This window comes from Stegodyphus dumicola, chromosome X1 (assembly GCF_044657685.1).
Source record: "Stegodyphus dumicola isolate Sdum_Otavi_A_Nest chromosome X1, ASM4465768v1".
Taxonomy (NCBI): Eukaryota; Metazoa; Arthropoda; class Arachnida; order Araneae; family Eresidae; genus Stegodyphus; species Stegodyphus dumicola.
In genome coordinates, this window is record NC_140780.1 from 181,136,784 (window position 1) to 181,154,865 (window position 18,082).

At 32.7% G+C, this 18,082-nt stretch overlaps 1 protein-coding gene across 3 annotated transcripts in view; it reads left to right on the forward strand.

Moving 5' to 3' along the window:
• LOC118183160 (coiled-coil domain-containing protein 186-like) overlaps positions 1-18,082 on the forward strand; it is a 77,742-nt gene that overhangs the window by 23,848 nt on the left and 35,812 nt on the right. For all 3 annotated transcript variants that reach the window (XM_035352606.2, XM_035352618.2, XM_035352611.2), the window contains exons 5-7: positions 6,542-6,661; positions 8,138-8,341; positions 17,944-18,030. In XM_035352606.2, the coding sequence (XP_035208497.1) occupies positions 6,542-6,661; positions 8,138-8,341; positions 17,944-18,030 (411 nt within the window). The remainder of the gene's footprint in view (positions 1-6,541; positions 6,662-8,137; positions 8,342-17,943; positions 18,031-18,082) is intronic.

Sequence of the window (18,082 nt, forward strand, 5' to 3'; positions counted from 1 at the left end):
CACATTATTTGCCAGGTGTTCAGGCCCACGCCGATAATAAGTGCAAGGTTGTGTGACGCACGATGGCGCTGAGTCAAAAAGTTGCCGGACATTTATTAAAACAAGCAGTTTATCTCGCTACCTGTCTAACAGGAAAATTCTTGTCTCATTTTAACGCTCCTATGGGGGTCAATTCAGGTAAAACCTGGGAAGCTACTGATTAGGATCTGTATTTAGTCAGTCTCGACCACGGGTGTTTAAAATCAGTCTCCACAGGGCTAGCGATGGCTGTTTCAGACCTGGCAGGGACCATATGGCTTTCTCGTTCGTTTCGTTGGTTGTCATTGAGCTATATAGTCGGGTATTGATGATTGTCCGAGGTGAAACATTCCTGTTGGTGGAGTTGTCGAATTCAGCGAGCCTTTAAACTGCTTGAGGTTTCCAGTGGGTGCCTGGAGCCCCAAAACTGCATATTCATATCCTTCCTTGGTTTCCTTCTAGGGGTGCCTAAAGTCAACGTCTGTATACCTTGACATAGTGTTAGCAGGTTGGATTTGTGCTCTGGTCTGTCTGACAGTGTTTAAGTGACTGTCTGGGCTTGGAGCCTCTGTTGATGGCAGATGTTTTTACCATCCCTCCAGAACGGGGACGTGGAATGTGAGTTGCTAAGTATTCCTGCCAATTAATTTTAGTCTTGGCTCGTCAGCTCGACCGATAGGTTAGCGGCTTCTAGCCTCAGCAACAATTTGAGCTTAATTATTTGAAAACTGTTTACCTCTCATATTTGAGCCATTGTCATATTCTTGGCTGCTTAAATTACTAATATCTAAACCATTTTCCTCAAAAGTCTTTAATAAGAATGTTGTTCGTGCTTCACCGGTCGTATCTGTTGAAACACAAAATACTAAAAACCGTTCTTTAATACTCATGTCTGTATTTTCTAAATTAAGATACCTCATACAAATTAATATCTGATGCTCTTGATGGCTGGCATCAGGGGTACAATCAAGTAAAATAGAAAAATATTTTACCTGTTTGACCTTACTTAAAATAATTTGCTGCATATTATCCAATAAGCTAATCGTTTCATTTTGAATTTTATCTTCAAGGTAATGAAGTATATTTTTTTGAGTTTTAATTTTTATTAGTCATTCAATAATATCGTGCCAATGCTTTTGTCTCTTTTTTTTTTTAATAAATTTTGAAATTCCGAATCAACAGTTTTATTCTTTTGTAATTGTTCTAAGAAATTGGACCAAAGATATAGACTCCAGAAATGCATTTTATTTTTTTCATGAAGTTTTAAGTGCTCGTTTAAGTGGTTCCAGTCGTTAAACTCAGAACTACTTAGTTTTATGTTGCTGAAACTGTTAAAAATTTTGCAACAAAAACAATAAGCAGAATTTTTTCAGCAGAATTTAGCAACTAATCTTTTAACTCTTTTGTTGTTGATGACGTTGATGGACAACTAATGCTAGTAGCATCAGCTTGGGTATTCCCTGGGTTTTGGAAAACTGAGTAATTTTAAATTTCTATTTTATCAAGTCTTCCTCTTTCTTTTTCTTCATTGCATTCTGATACTCAGGCAGTGTTTTCTGTTTTTGTTCCAACATCTTGGGAAAGATGAAAACAGAAAAAGCAGAAGTAAAAATAAAAGTAAAAAATAACTAGTATAAGAACTGTTGCGTAAAATACTTCTTAAAAACACTCGGAAAGTCATTGATTGAAATATTTTACCTTACTTCTGAAACACTGAGTATATCTTAAACCATTGCTTGGAATATATATGAACTATTAGATCAATACCAAATAATTCAAGGAGGTAGAAGTACTCTTTTGTTTATTAAAGTAAGTAAATCAAATTTAATTATGCATTTAAGATGTAATGAAATAACGAAACATTTTACTTCAGTTTTTCATATAAGCTAAAAATAGGAAAATGGCCAAATTTTGATTACAGAATATCTTGTATATATTTACTTCTTCAAATCTCAAATAGGTATATTTTAAATTCAATGGTACTCTGTAAATATGTTAATCCTTTCTTCTCGAAAGATAATAATTTTTACTTTAATAAACAAGTAGTTCATGTAAAAAAAAAATTTTTTTCGAGTAATTATGTTAGTCAGTTTTCTGAAAGCTAACCTAAGTTTGACATATAATGCAACTGCACTTACATTTTTTAATGTAAAATAACAATAACAACAAGTAGTCACAAAAAAGATAAATGTTGCACAAATTACTACCATTGCAACAGTAGACACAAAATAAGGATTAAGCAATTTTTTGATCGCGTCCATGGCGTGGGCCTGTTCCTTTACATATGCATCGGCATCATGTATTTTCATTCACATATATCTACAAGATCAGTTCTATGTCAGAAACTGCAAAAGGAATTAACTGATAAAAATCAAAGCGACATAAATGGTATAGATTTCGTGTATGAACTGCAGTTTTTGCAAACTTTTGGAGGAAATGTAGCATTGCCGGCTGAAACTCTAAGCTGTATCGTTGTCAACAACATAGCGGTGTGCAAAAACGAATTTTAGATATCTCCCTAGATATCAGCCCTACAGCATTTTTTGTGCCCTTTGTAATCACAGTTTGAACTTTGTCATTAACTACGCGGAGAACAATTTTATTCAGTGCAAACTTAATACATATCTAAATTAATTTGTTTTTAATTTTAAGATAATAAATAGTGTTCAGCAAATAATGCTCACTTATCTGACGTATAGTCAGCCCCAGTCCATGAAATTCCTCGTACAAGGAGCGCAAGATACGTTTGTTGTTGGCAACAGCCTTGAGCACCTTACAGGTGACTGCAATTTAGCTCAGTTTCGATCCCAATTTTGATGGAGAACATCCTGGAGGGAGGGGTCCAAGCAACTCCCACCCTCTTCTTCTACCATCAACCTTTCAAGAAAACTTTCGCCTCACATATTTAGAGTGCCCTCCATGCCATACAGACACTATACATTTACAAACATCCATGCCTTCTCCGAGGTTCGAACCAAGGCCCTTTGGCACCACAGTCAGCAATGCTAACCACTATACCAGTTGGGCGGCTTTTTGTAACATAAATGTATAGATAATTCTTCAATAAATATGTTTGAGTGTGTGTTTTAACGCGTTGAGCGCGGCACCAAATTTGCTGTCCTTTCCGTTCAGCCAACAGCAAGCTAAGCCGTATTCTTGTTTATAATGTTTCAATACATTTCATTAAAACTAAATTTGATCACATTTCATTGAGACTATATTTATTTTTTAGACCAACACTAGCCAAACAAAAATTTGAGTCGACACCGGCCACATGGGAAGGGGACCGGCACCACGCTCAACATGTTAACAAAGAACAAAATGTTTGCATATTTAGACAAATTAAAATATAAATTGTACTTTAAAATGAAGCATTATTAACATAATATAAAAATTTCTATTTTTTATATTATGTTAATAATGCTTCATTTTAAATATTAACCGTAAGCAATGTTCCTTTAATATCATCACTGCATAAAGGCGCTCGCTAGACATTTGCATGACTGCACTGAATAGGCTTGGCGTGGGCCTGTGGATGTTTCGGCAATGAATTAGCTACACAGTTGTTTCCGAGCATAGGTAACATGGGTAGCTGCTTAGGATACCGATTTTTAAAGGACACCATGTAAGCCATTCACACAAACAACTAAGTAAACCTTTTTTATTTTGAAGTATTAAAATGTTTAAATTATGGGGTGCAAACTCCACTGATTGTCTGCCTAGGGTGCTAAAATTGCTGGAACTTTGCCTAATTAGCACATTTTCTGTTCATTGGCTAACTGCATGTGCAGTGAATAACTCATTAAATGGTAGCTCTTCAAAGAGAATTTGCAGATATTTTTGTTTCTAAAACCAGACATTTTCCACCATTGTTGTATTTTTATGCTTTGAAAACATTAGCAGCTTGTATATTATGATGGAGGATATTGTGCAAAATAAAAGTTTGCTTTTGAGGAGGGATGGAGAGGAAGTTATGTACCAGTATTGCTGTCAAACATGATAGAATGATTTTTAAATCACCTGATAGAAAAAATTTTGCTAATTTTTTTTAATAGGTACTTGTGCTGCAGATAAAATATTTGCACAAAGCCTGTCTTACAGAACATTTAAAAACATTGCATGACTAAATATCTCTTGAATGCTTAATGTTGGATATATATTTCCAGTTTTAAAACATGAATCAATGAGATAGGCCTTCCGATTGTAGTAGTTTTGGAATATTACTTTAGTTAGGTCAAACTTAAATTTTTATGCTATGATCTGAGGAAAATGTTTCCCTAGCTGAATTAATCATATGTAAGAGAGGGGAGAATTCATACACTTTTAATCAGAATTACCCAAGATATCATTGGTATGTGGGAGCTTCATATACAAATACTCCTGAATGTAATGTGCATATTAAATTTTAAAATCCAAATTTCTGAAAGATAACTTTTATGTTTAATGACCTTTAATTTAGAATCTTTGTTTTAAATTACCATTTATAGAGTTGTTAAAATGGTCCATAAATTTACTTGAATTTTTTCTGAATAAATTTTTAAATTGACTGAAACTTTCTGAATACATTTGGATTTAACGCATAATTTTGACAATTTTTTTTTCAGTATCATTTTATGCATATTAAGGACTAGTTTTTTCCTCTTGTGAGATCTCTATAATGACAGAGAATAATTTTTCGATTGAAGCTTTGTTCATAGAGGTCCGTCTAAAAATTAAAATTTTTATATTTTAACTAAAAGCAGTCAAGTAATCAAAATTGTCATTTTCTGAAGGCTACATTATTTGATCAATTTTTATTGCCAGAACAATGAATTACTACTAATTACTAACTAATCAGGTGAAATTCAGTGTGTAATATTTTTGAGATTCTCTGCATACCAATCCCAGTGCTTAATACAGTTTGCAATCATTCCAATTTGATCTTAGTAAGTGCAGATTTCATACATGTGTTAAAAATGTTTGAATCATTATGCTTTTTTTTATTAAAAGTGCTATAAATTCATATTTAAATTTTAAAAGTAAATACAAAAAGGAAAAATTTATTTCCTTGTCGTTTAGTAAATAACCAAATACTATTAAACCAGTTGGTGAGTTTTTACCAACAGTTGCTTAGTATAGTATTGTGTAGTACTTTTCGTTAATTTCTTAATTGAGTTTTACATTATATAATCAAAATTGACAGTTTTAATTTTAGGGTCTTCATAAAATTTGAAGTCATTTGCTGATTCATCAGTTGTTGACATGTTATCATTAGAATCCATGCCATTTTTCAATTTCATTAAGTTCTGCTTTTTCTGTAATCATACCCATACTATCTTCATTTATTGTGCTACACATTATTGAAAAATTTTCCTCATTGCTGTAATCTGAAAAAGAATGGTTGCAGGCTGGGAGCTAAATTCGTCATTATTTTTTCTGTTATCAGGCAAGATCAGTACAATTTTATAAAGTTTATTTATCATCTTTTGCATGCACTATAGATTCCTAATATTTTTGCCTTTGTTTAAAACTTTATTAAGTGAAATATATTTTATAAAGTTCTTGAAACTAAGTATTTGTTAAAGAATGCAGGATGATTTGATTCTATTACATATGAATTTGATAAGAAATGTTTATCAGAATACAAACTTACTGAATATTATTATTAGCCATAAGGGGCAGTTTGCTCAGAAGGGCTATTAATATCATTTTTGCATTTTGCATTGATTGACTATAAATGGCGAATGACTTTTAAAATTGTTGCTACCAAATATTAGAGCCCTGCTTTATATTTAAAGAAATTAAATAATAAAGAATCTGCATAAATGTATGTATGTTTCTCGCATTGTGATAAAACAACGGTATCCAAGTTTGAATAATGTATGTCTCCACCTGAATATGAGCATCTTGAAGCCCAAATTTGAATTCATTTTATTATCTATTTCATATTTTGTAAAGCATTTATGAGTTTTTGATTAAGAAACTCAGCAGTTTTGAAAGTGAGCAATGAAAACACTGAACGGAAAAAGAAAAAACACTTTTATCTCCAGCGCACAAGACCGGGTATCGAAAATTCTAAAGATATGCTCTTTTAAATGTTTTGTGATATTGCTGTTAAATTGAATTTTATGGTTTAAGTGCGAAGAACATGATATTTAATAAATAAAGGTAACACACAAAACGTTAAAAAGGCCCCTTTGAGCATAATATAAAATCTCAAAAACATTTAGATTTTTTTTTTAAATTAAAATTGATCTAGGATATTGTTTTTGAAGAGGAACTTTGAAGTTGATAATTGTACTACCAAATGTAGAATTTAACTTGTGCTGGCAGTATGGCAAAATTTCTCATTTTGTGCAGCATAAGCTTTTGTTAATATGTGTCTTCTGTTTGCATTAAATATGTAATACAAATATGCTATGCAGCCATATATGTTTTAATTATCTCCTGAGTTGAGTAAGGTTTTTGTTTCTATAATTGGACAACTTTAAGAATTAAAGGAATTGAGCAAATAAAGAACAGTATTGTTACATTTTTCTTTCAGATGATTGAAATAGCAAAACTGCAGAAACAGAATGAAAAATTAAATGCTGACATCAATTCTAGAGATACCAAAATCAAATGGCTGCAGAATAAATTAAAGAATGTCTCAAGTGCTCATGAGGTAATCTTATTGCAGTTCTTGTTTATGTGTGGGTATTGAAACACACTATGTTTTAATGAAGCTGTTTTGGTCTTTAATTCCGCCATGATTTTTTTTTATTTTTTTATTTAGGATAGTTTTCATTTGGTAGCTTTTAAAGCTTTCTTGTGAGATAGTTAAGAGTTGGATAATGCATTAAATTACAAACATTAAAATAACCAGCTTAGTATGCTAGGAAATCCAATTGCCTGCATATTGTTAAAATAACACTCAAAATTCAGCGAAAATTATAAGCAGCATGCAAAGTTATGTATTCTCTAAAGAGATGTGAAACTTGATACAGGAACTAATATTTGTTACAAGCAAAGAAAATTCCCCCCTCCCCAGAAAACTATACGAGTGTATTAACTATGAATAAAGTCAGAAGTATTTAAATAAGTGGTTAGAAAAACATTTGTAATAAAATTTAGTTTTTGCATTTAAAACATTGTGCCTGCCATATTTTCTAACAGCTTTCATACTATGAGGTATTTCATTGGATAATCCTCCTAAAAGCCAGTTGCATAATTCTCTCCAGTTTGCATAGAAATATTATAATTTTGAATGATCCTCAGCCTTGTGAAATACTTGGTTGTGATTCAAAATCAGTAACCAGATTAATGGAGAGATAAAAATTAATGATGATGTTTTCTTAACTTTGTTAGACTCAAAGTGGCTAGTGCACTGTTCTAGTCCAGAGAATAGGACTTGTTCATATCGATTTTGCTTTTACTAGAGAAGTTGCTAGAATGCTTTTTTAATATAAGAGAAATTAAAGGTATATAAATCATGTAGGAATACTTGAAATGTTATTCAACCTCCTGGAAAAAAATCATGCTCTTTAAAAGACTTAATATATTAGTGAAACAATACAGACTTGTGAGTACATACTGTGCAGGATCTTTGATAATGTAAATATTACATTTAAACATGTCTGGATGCCATTTTCAGCATTTTTTATTGACTGTGAAGCATTCTGATCTGTTGTATTTTTTAGTGATGTTTTCTTTGCTGAGAGTATGGATAGCAAATTATGACTTAGTCAAGCATCTTATAGAAATGCTAATGCTACTATAACAGAGAGACTTCATTTTTTCCCCTTGAAAAGTTATCATCCACTTTAATATATATTTTTTCCAAATAATTATTTGCCAGTCAGCTAAAAGTTTAAACATTATTAAAGTTTAATTCCAAATTTTATTCATTAAATTAAGCTGATTGTATAATTTTTTTGGGGGTGGGACATTTCGCTTTGTAAATATAAGTCAGTTCCTATATCAAGTTTTATGAAAGCGTCTCTTTATAGTTATCTTTTGCATGCTGCATTGTAATTTTAGTTGAATGTTAAATGTTACTTTCACAGTATGTACATAATTAATTGTATTTTGTAGTGGTTTGCATTATTTGTTTATTATTTTTCTGTTTGTCATACTATAGCTTTCATTTTTCTTATTTTAGGAAACCCAAGTAAAATTGGAACATACAGTGCAGAGGCTTAATGAAATGAGAGAAGAAGCAGAGCAGGTACGAAAAGATTGCCAAGAAATGATAAAGTGCTATCAAGAAGCTGAAGAAATCAAATCAGTTAAGCTTGATAGCCAGCTGAAGCAAAAATTATCTGAACTTGAAGTACAAAAGCAAGAAAAGTCAGATCAAGAACAGGTATGGATATTGAAAGATTGGACAGTATTTATCCTGTTGTAATTTTTGTAACACAGCTATTGTGCAGTTTTCATAATATTTTTATTTTCTACATTTTTGCTAAACCCAGTTAAAAAATTAAAATTTTTGTGTCCGCTATTTTAACTATATTAATCAGAAAAGAAAAAAAAAATCTTTCAAATCTGAAGTGGACAAAGGACAGTTGTGACCGTACTGTCTTTGTAGAACAGAGGCACACAAAATCTATTATTTCAAATGTTCTTTTCAGAATTTAGTGGTCAGAGGGATAGGAAACCTTAAAATCTATTCCTTGGGATGTTCTGGATCAAAATGAAGTAGTGCTTTGTTAAGTATCTCCATCTCATAATTAGAACCAATCAAAAAGTCTGCAGTTTTCTAGTAGTTACAATTGCTTTTTAAAATTGGGTCTGTGATGAATACAATCTCAGTTTGCATGCAACACATGAATATTCTAGTTGTGGATTTAAAATATGAATTGCAGATGGAAGCTACCAGTGGAATGCTAGTAGAACGATTAAAACCTGTGCCATTTCAGCCTGACATATTTTATCTCATTTATACTTATATCTCTTTTGGAACTAACTATACATAATTTATTCCTTCTTTAAAACTGTAATAATTTTTTCTAAGCCATTCATGAATTTAATTTTGCTTTTAGTTATCTTTTAATAATATCATTGAATGAATTATAAACCATGTGACAGAGAAAATTTAAAACCATAGCAATTTTATGTAATTATGCAAATTGTGAGGAATATGCAGCTGAACAATTTAAATGATTTAAAATGCAGGCTTGTCCCATTATAAGTTCATAAGAATAGGAAAAGAAATGTCAGATGAGTTAACAGCTGTCACCATAAGAAACTTTTTATCTCAGAAGACATGCACAGTTGAAGAGTTGCCTGGCTGATACTAAAGAAGTCAGTTTTTGTAAAGGGTCTCATTTTGGGTGAATGAACATTTCAACATGTATGGTTGGTTCTGTCATATCACAACTGAAACACACTTAGATGTGCTTGCGTACTTTGCAGTAATTAAATTCAAACCAAATCGCACCGTGCCTATATCCGTACAAAGGATTTGAAGAAGATGGATTGAAGAAGGAAATTTGAATCATGCCAGAGGGAGTAGTATATCTAGATCGACACCAGCATGCTTGAATCGATGCATGCAATGGCATACATTAGCAGCCCCACAAAGGATCACTGTTGACATCATGAAGAATGTGCAGAGGTTTCGATGCTACAATATCGGTAAGAAGAGTTTCTGGATAAGTGCTCAAATGTAGCTTGCCGTCGTGCTGCTGTTTGAAGACTGCTTTTGATGCAAAGCCACTGACCTCAATAATTGGTGCCAGAGCTGAGTATTTTGGATGACTGAATGTACAGCTGCAAGTCTCATTTATGTTTCACCTTCGGCGGACCACACAGCGATGAGAAAATTGTGTGTGCAGTCCCCACAAGTCACTGCTTCCAAACTTTTATGATGTGTCACATGACAGGTTCTGACATTGCAGACTCAATAATTGTTCCAGTTGACAGTACAAGAGACATAACTTCAAGACCAGTGTCAAGAGATTTTAGCATTCTGCACTATGTCTGTCATCAAAGCCTCTCGATTTCAGGAGGGCTGACAAACAAATGGTCTTGTTTTTCCTCTGATATTGTTCCAGATGTAACAAATCAGAGGATGTAAAATACTACTGAAAAATTAAGGAGGCGTGACTAATTCAATCAGAAGATTTTTTTCCCATCAGAACAACATGTCAGAATGCTCTTGAACTCTTTACTAGAGAGACCTTCGTTAGCCGGTTCCTAGCATCATGAGATCCATAATTTACTTCAATAACTGTTCTGTGCTATCCGTGAATTATATATATTTGTAAAGAGCTTCTCGTAATTGTAATAAATATGTTTTGAGTTCAAAAACGGAGTAAGCATTATGAAAGCTCACAAAAGTACTGGAGTCAGATATGCTACCTTGCTGCAGTCACACACATACACACACACATGAGTGCACCAATGACAGTCGCAGAGTAAGAAGTGATGCAGAGACAATTCCAATCCTGCTATGCCATAGTACTTGACAAAATGTCTTCATGGTCTGAGGTGTCTTTACCACTGGTAGTTAGTGGTTCATATCTGTCACAATGACAGCCTGAAGATACATAGGTGAAGTACTGCAGCCGGTTACACTACCCTATATTTAACCATTGCATAATGTTTTCTAGTAAGACAGTGCCTAACTCTATGCAGCAGTCATCAACAGAGAAACCGTTCTGGTTGCCCATATGCTTTCTTGGCCAAGAAGGTCTTCAGATCTCGCATCATTCGAGCATTTGTGGCATGTGATTGATCTGCCTCATCTTCAATTGAAGGATGGTTGAAAACATATGGTCATCCATCCCTCAAGACACTATCTATATGTTTGATTTCTACATTTAAGGACTGCTTCTTGTATCACCACAAGAAATGGCCCTACTTCCTGCTGATTAGTTCGCATATTCAGTCACTGTACTGTATTATTTTTTAGAAATTGAAATTATTTGCTTATTTATGTGCTAATTTTCTGTTTAAATTAGAATTCTGGTTTTGAACCTTTGATGTTAAGCAGTATGCTGTGATAAAAAGGCACTGATATTAGACATGTATATCCCATGATGATCATTATTAGGAACATATAAGATATAAAGCCAAATTTTGCTGCTTGTGATGAAACTGCAGTTAATTTTTCCCGTATGCTGATGGAAAATTTTCCTCATTTCAGATGATGTAGAACCTTGCTTAGCTTATCCCCCCCAACCAAATCTGTTATTGCTGCCTGAAGTGTATTTAAAAATTTATAACTGTTCCATTTTGATATAGTTAAAGATCTCTCAAACTGTGTATATTCACTGCATTTTTAAAGGCTGTATGTCTTGCTTAAATTAGGTTTGTTGGGAAGGGGGATATGAACAATATAGTAGGGATTTTAATGTGAAACTAGATGTTTCTGCAGTGAAACAGGTCTTGTTTTATGAAAGAAAACACTTGATATTCAGAATTTTTATTGTATAAATGTCGATCAAAAGCATTTTTGTTTTTTGGTCATAAAAATCACATTAAAGGACAGTGGCTCTCAAACTGTGCTACCTGCACTTTCCAGGAGCTATATGAAAAATTTTCTTTAATTACAAAGTGGGGGTTCAGTGGTTCGTCAGGGCATAGTTCATGTAAACAAGTAATTCCATGAAGCCGATTAATCGTGGACAGATTTAAGCATTGGCAATTCAAGAGATGGAAATATAGCAAGACCTTTTCCTAAAAGACTCATCCTAAAGGTAAATACTAGTTTGATTTAGAAATTCACGTAATTTTAATGTTTGTACAAAGCAATTGCACAGTAAACATTGTTAAACTCAGAGAGTACACTAGGAATTCTTCATAGTATACTAGGAATTTTATTCCATATTCTAATCATGGTTTATGTAGTTTTTTATGTAATCATGGTTTATGTAGTAGTAGAACATATCTCATATATCATCTGCTTTGCTATCAATTGGACAATTAATATAGCATGCTCAGAAACTGTGCAGTAGAGATTCTTAGAATTGTCAAAGAACAATTCAGAATGTGGTAAAAAAAAAGTATGCAATGAAAATGCGTTTAACTTACTTTTATTGAGCTCTAAATCATTTATAATCAACAAGAGGAAACTATGTTAAAGGTAATTTAAAATTTTGCCAGAGGAAGCTTTAGGATTCGATGGTTCTTTATCCTCTAGAAGACCTGTACATAGAATGTAGTGACATTAGTGATGAAAAATAACTAGGAATTTTCTCCCAGATGAGCTTCTTCCCTGTGCTATGTGTATAATATATAAAATTTTAGTTTATTATTTCTATTAAACAAAAATGCATATAAAACTTTGAAAGTGAAGAAAATATCTTTTCTTGAATAAACTTCTGTTTTGTATGAACTATACATAGTGAAAAATTTAGTTTATATATAAATAATCATTTGAAAATTGGTATTTGCTTTATTTACAGAGAAAGTGCTTTTTTAAACAGTTTTAATTCCGTTAAATACATTCTCAAGGCATGTGAGAATTAAGACCGAGGTTTGCCCTACTATGTGCAGACCTGTCGGGCACATTGCTGCATGGTGCATTTGTAATGTGCTTCTGGAACTAATTATCTGAGTGATTTCTCAGAACTGCACATTCAAGAATTTTCTGGCTTATTCTTGACCCTTCAAGTGTTTCTGAAATCTGCCTAAAGTTTCTTGAAACTTAGTCCCATATAAATAGTGACTGGCTAGTTAAGTCACTTCACATTGAATTTTCACATCAAACACAGTGATTTTTTTAGCAACATGAATGCAAGTTATCTGTGCGTTTGATTATTTTTTAACCCTTTAACTGTCAAGTTATTTTGATGATTTGGGTACACAAATTGTCAATTTTTTTTATTGGAAAATTCAAATGTTTAGTACAAAATAAAATATACTTAAGTAGTTAAAAATTGATATTTTGAAGTACATGGGTAAAATTTTAAAGTTTTGTAGCCACTGCATATTTGCTTGAGGCGGCTGCCACTCAACATGGCAGTTATAAAGTTCGCTTCTAGTGAAGCATTATTTTCTAAAAATGAAAAAAATTAATTATTTTCTAAAAAAATAAATAAATATAGCCAAATACCTATTAGTAGTTCAGTAATTCAGTCTTGTGTGGTACAACTGGAAACACTTTTCCAAGCACAAACCAACTCCATAATCACTACACCAGAATCGTGTTTCCTTCCTTATCTTTTCCCCATTTTTATCCTTTTTCAAACAACACACTTTGCACTGTCTTGTAGGCTCACGTTTCGCAGGAGTAGGAGGAATATGGGATATAAAATGTTCATTAAGACGGGCAGGGTTATCTATTGTAGGTGGTCTGCCAACATTCTTTTGTCCAGAAGCTGCATCATCATATTTATGTGAAAGCTCTTCTACAACTTGGATTCGAAATTTTAAAAATGTAATACGTTTCCCAACTACATTTTTATAGAGCAAATATGAGTTCCAGAGTACCTTGTCTAGTAAATGTAAAAATATCTTTTTATAATATTTTTTCTGACGTTTCCGGATTGTTGGATGAAAGGATATTTCCTGATTACAGCGATCTACACATCCCATAGATAGACTGTAATTAGAAACAATCTTCGGCTGTATCTCCATTTTTTTATTTTTGAGGCTGACCATAGAAGTATCATGAATACTGCTCATCAAACACACATCCTTCATCTTCGGTTGAGGAATCTAAATCATCTATATAACGTTTCAAAGAACTGGACGCTATTTTACAACAAAAAGATCCTATGCACTTTGAACCAAAGAACTTGTAACCTCTACCTTTTGAAATCTTCAGTAAAGTGGTGTCATCTATTGAATTGAGCGATATTCAATTGAGCGACATTAACTTTTCCCGAGATACAGTCGGGTTTGACAAAGAGATGAAGCCGAAATAAATGTCTCCCGATATATATTCGGGTATAACAATACGATGCACTCAAGAAAAAAATTACCACGAGCAATACTCGGGCGTGACATTTTCGAACACCAGTGCTGTTCCCGAGATATGACAGTTAAAAGGTTAAGGTTTAATTATGAAATATTTTTGACCAGTTTTTAAGGTTTAGTTACAGAGTTAGTACATGTATAAGGTTAAGCTCATTATAGCTTAATTCTGAACACTAGTTTAATCTTCTAGTCTGCCAAATGCAGTTTCATCCAGACTTTAACTAACAGTATCAGAACAATAAGTACATGAAAATAGCTGAAAATATATTATGCTTTTAGTTTGATGTAAAAATTAAATTAACCATTATATATTGACTTCTTTATGCCATGGGAATAAGACCCAACTGAATTTAGTTATTTATAATTCAAACGTTTAAGCTGTAACCTAGCATCTGGGTAGCTTAATTTTAGGAACTGTTGTGTCATGAATTTTTAACTGTTCTTATGTTAATTAATCAATATTTAGGTATTTTATTTAAATTGAACTTGTAAAGAGCATAATGGAATATATATATTTGTAAATGTTAAAATCTCTAGCTATTTATTTTTCAATGGTTCGATTTTTTTTTCTGACAAAGATTGGGAGCGTTTCTTTGGGTGGAAATGACTTCCTAATGAATAGCTTTTTATGATAACAGAAGGCAGTATAGTAGTGTTGTCTTGCATGTCTTTCATGCTGCAGGGCTTCTGTTTACTGGGTGGTAAAAAGAAGATTAAAATGGCATCATTTTTCACTTTCTCTGTGAATGATGCAAGTGTTGAACAAATAAGTTTCTTTCGTACTGAAGGGCGTTTGTAAATTTCATTTTAAGGGGCAGCATTGATTTTTGTCTCTTATTTGTTCACTTGTTAGCTAGGGGGGGCATCTGGGTGACTTACTGTTTCCAGCTGCTCAACAAGTCATTGTACAGCTTTGGTATTTCAATTTGTTGAGGAGTGTGAAGATTTTCAGCAAAATAAAAAGAGAAATTCCCTGGTTAGTTAAGTTTAATTTTATGTGCAATTTTTCGGCCTATAGTTTTTAGTGGATGGAGAAACCAAGTTTTCTTCAGGTCTTTTATGGTAGTAAAAGTCAGACAGATTTGAGTTTGATTGAAAAAAAGAGATTGTGGGTCATTTGCCCTGCTGCAGGCTGTCTGAGCCAGCGGTCTGGAGCTGCGTTTATCTTGGCCTTGGGCTGATGACAATTTTCTTATATGCGATGTTAAGAGTTCTTTCACAAAAAAATTAGCATTGATTTACTTTCTTCGTCTCTTCATTATTTCTTCCGAACATGATAAATAGACATTCTCGAAGCAGTTCCCGACATACTTAAGTGTTCCAGAAGTATTTGTCCTTAGTATCTGGCATCTGTGGTTCCTAACTTAAAGAAGTGTTCTAGTTACAAGTATTTGTCATTGGGTTCCAGCATCTGCGATTCCCAACCTACAGAAGAGTTTCAGATACAAGTATTTGTCATTGTATCCGGCACCTGTGATTCCTGATCCAGATGCATTCCAGAATGAACATTCCCGAACCGGTTCTTGGTATACGTGCATTACAGTTAGAAGTATTTGTCCCTAGTATCTGGCACTTGCGGTTCCTGACTTACAGAAGCGTTCCAGTAGTATCAGGCATCTATTGTTCCTGAAAATGATCGACGCTTCTGAAGGTGTTTTTACCAGAAAAATGGTCTTTGCTCTTTTTCCAGAATACCGCATAGGACACTAAGATTCTTTCAATTCGGAAAAATTGTGTCCCACTTGTGAACGAAATATTTTTTTAAAAATTTTTTCTCTCTCTTCTCCGTCTTGCCTAATCTTATGGTGGATTAGTTAGTAATCATTTTATATATATATATTAAGAAATGATTAGAAATTTTAAGTAAATGACCAGTTATTTTGAAGGATTAAATATTTATTTCACCAGCTTAATTTGTAAGCAATGGAATGTTAAAAAAATAGTAAACTTGCAATGAGCTACATTCCGGTGACGCTGGAGATCACATGATGCAAGAACTGCTAATTTAAACAAACGAGCTTGTGCTGTGGTAGATGTGTTGAAAATTAGGAAATTTTGTTTATTTTTAATTAGTTATGAAAACTGCATTTCATCTTTAATTATTATTTCACCCATTAATTAACTGTTCATTCATTTGGTTACTCCTATATGCTATTGTTATCTTCAGGATACTCTTTTGTTTGCTGCTTTACCATGTTTTGATTTTTAATATTTATTTATGAATTCTTTCCTTGATCTGATAATTAATTCATTTATAAAAAATGTAAAAATGAATACATAAAATCATGTTTCCTTATATTGCTCTTTTACACTGAAAAGAAAGTTACTATAAATATTTTTAAGTCATAATTTTACCAACTTAACAAGTAATAAATAACAGTAATATATATATAAATAAATAACAGTAAATATAAATAATTGGTTTCTGAAAATCGTAATAGTCAAATTTCTGGAGCACTGTAAATGCAGTTGGCCCTTAAATCATGTAAGGATAACGATGCCAATGTTCTGCGTAGTTCAAAATTAATATATAATTTTATACAACTTAAAATTTAATTTTTAGCTACTGACTATTATCCTGTTGATAGTATAAATTGCAAAGTAACACAATTTGTATACAGTGGTACCTCGCATAAAGAACGCCTCGCACAGCAAACGCTGCACACAACGAACTTCATTTCATGATTCATACAATGAACTTCGTTTCACACAATGAAGTGTAAGGTGTTTGAAGAATGCGAGTTTGGTGGAGACAATATGACTGTCCGAAAGTTTTGGAAGGAGAAATTTGATGTCCTTATGGCAATACGACTTATACAGAAAGCCTGGGAAGAAGTGTCACAAAGGACCCTCATTTCTGCTTGGAAGATGCTTGTGCCTTCGTGGACCCAGGAAGAAGCAGTAGTTGATGACACAGAAGTAGTGAAGGACATCATCACAGTGGCCCAAAGGTTGGAATTAGAGGTAGAGGAGCTTATTGAGGAACACGAAGAAGAGCTGACAACTGATGAGCTCCAAGCACTTCTGGTCCAGCAACAGGACAATGCTCAAAGGGAAGCGTCATCTGATAACGAGGAGCAACAATCAAACAATCAACCAATCCCAACTGCTGACATCAAGAATATCCTGGTCAAATGGAAAGCAGTTCAGGAGTTTACCAATGCCCACTATCCGGATTCAGCTGAAGCAAACAGGATCAACGATCTTTACTCCAATACTCTTGTCCGTTATTTCTGGCAGATGTTGGAGAAAAGAGAAAAACTACTTTGGACAGGTTTTTCATGAAACCATCGTCCAAAAAGCAGAAAATGGATGAAGATGTGGAAGATTCGGTAGACTCTACTTAGTCTGTCTTAAAATTAAAAAATGTGTGTGTGTTTTTTTTTTTTAAATTATGTTTTTAGATGTATCTAAATAAAAATAACAAAAAATTTATCTTTTTTTATGTCCTCTTAGCATATTTTATGCTACAGAACGAATTATTTTTTTAAACATGTATTGTTATGGGAAAACGCGTTTCACATAACGAACTTTTCGCATAACAAACTTGCTCCTGGAACGAATTAAGTTCATTGTGTGAGGCACCACTGTACTATAATGTAAATGTCAAAAAGAAAAATGTAGAGATTTGTGCAACTAAGTTCACTGCAGTACTAGCTGTAAAACTAATAATTATTCATAATACATTTTTCTTCATTTTATAATAATAAAAAAGTACTATCTGTATACATTTTAAATATTCAAAAATAAATTTGAAGTTATTTTAAATCTTGTAAGTTACATAATTTGTCTGCAGAATTTTTTATTTTAAAATCATGTAGCTCAAAAAGATTTTCAAGTGTATTTATTGAAAAGATCTACCATAGGAAATAGACTAGTCTAATTCTAATGCATATACTTAAGGCACATGTTCACATATTTTGAAATTTTCTTTTGTTTGGAATTTATTCATATGTTGTGCATACTAGTGTGCAAAATAAAATTTGTCATCTACTAAGTTTTAAATATATATGCTATTATGCTTAACTGATTTTACAGGTTTACCATCTGTTACGGCAGGAATTGGAAGCTTTAAAGAAAAAACAAAGGATGACAATGGAAGAAAACAATTCACTTACTTTAAAAGTAAAGCATAATTCAACATCGGATGTAGTAAAATTAGTTTATGTTTAAAAAA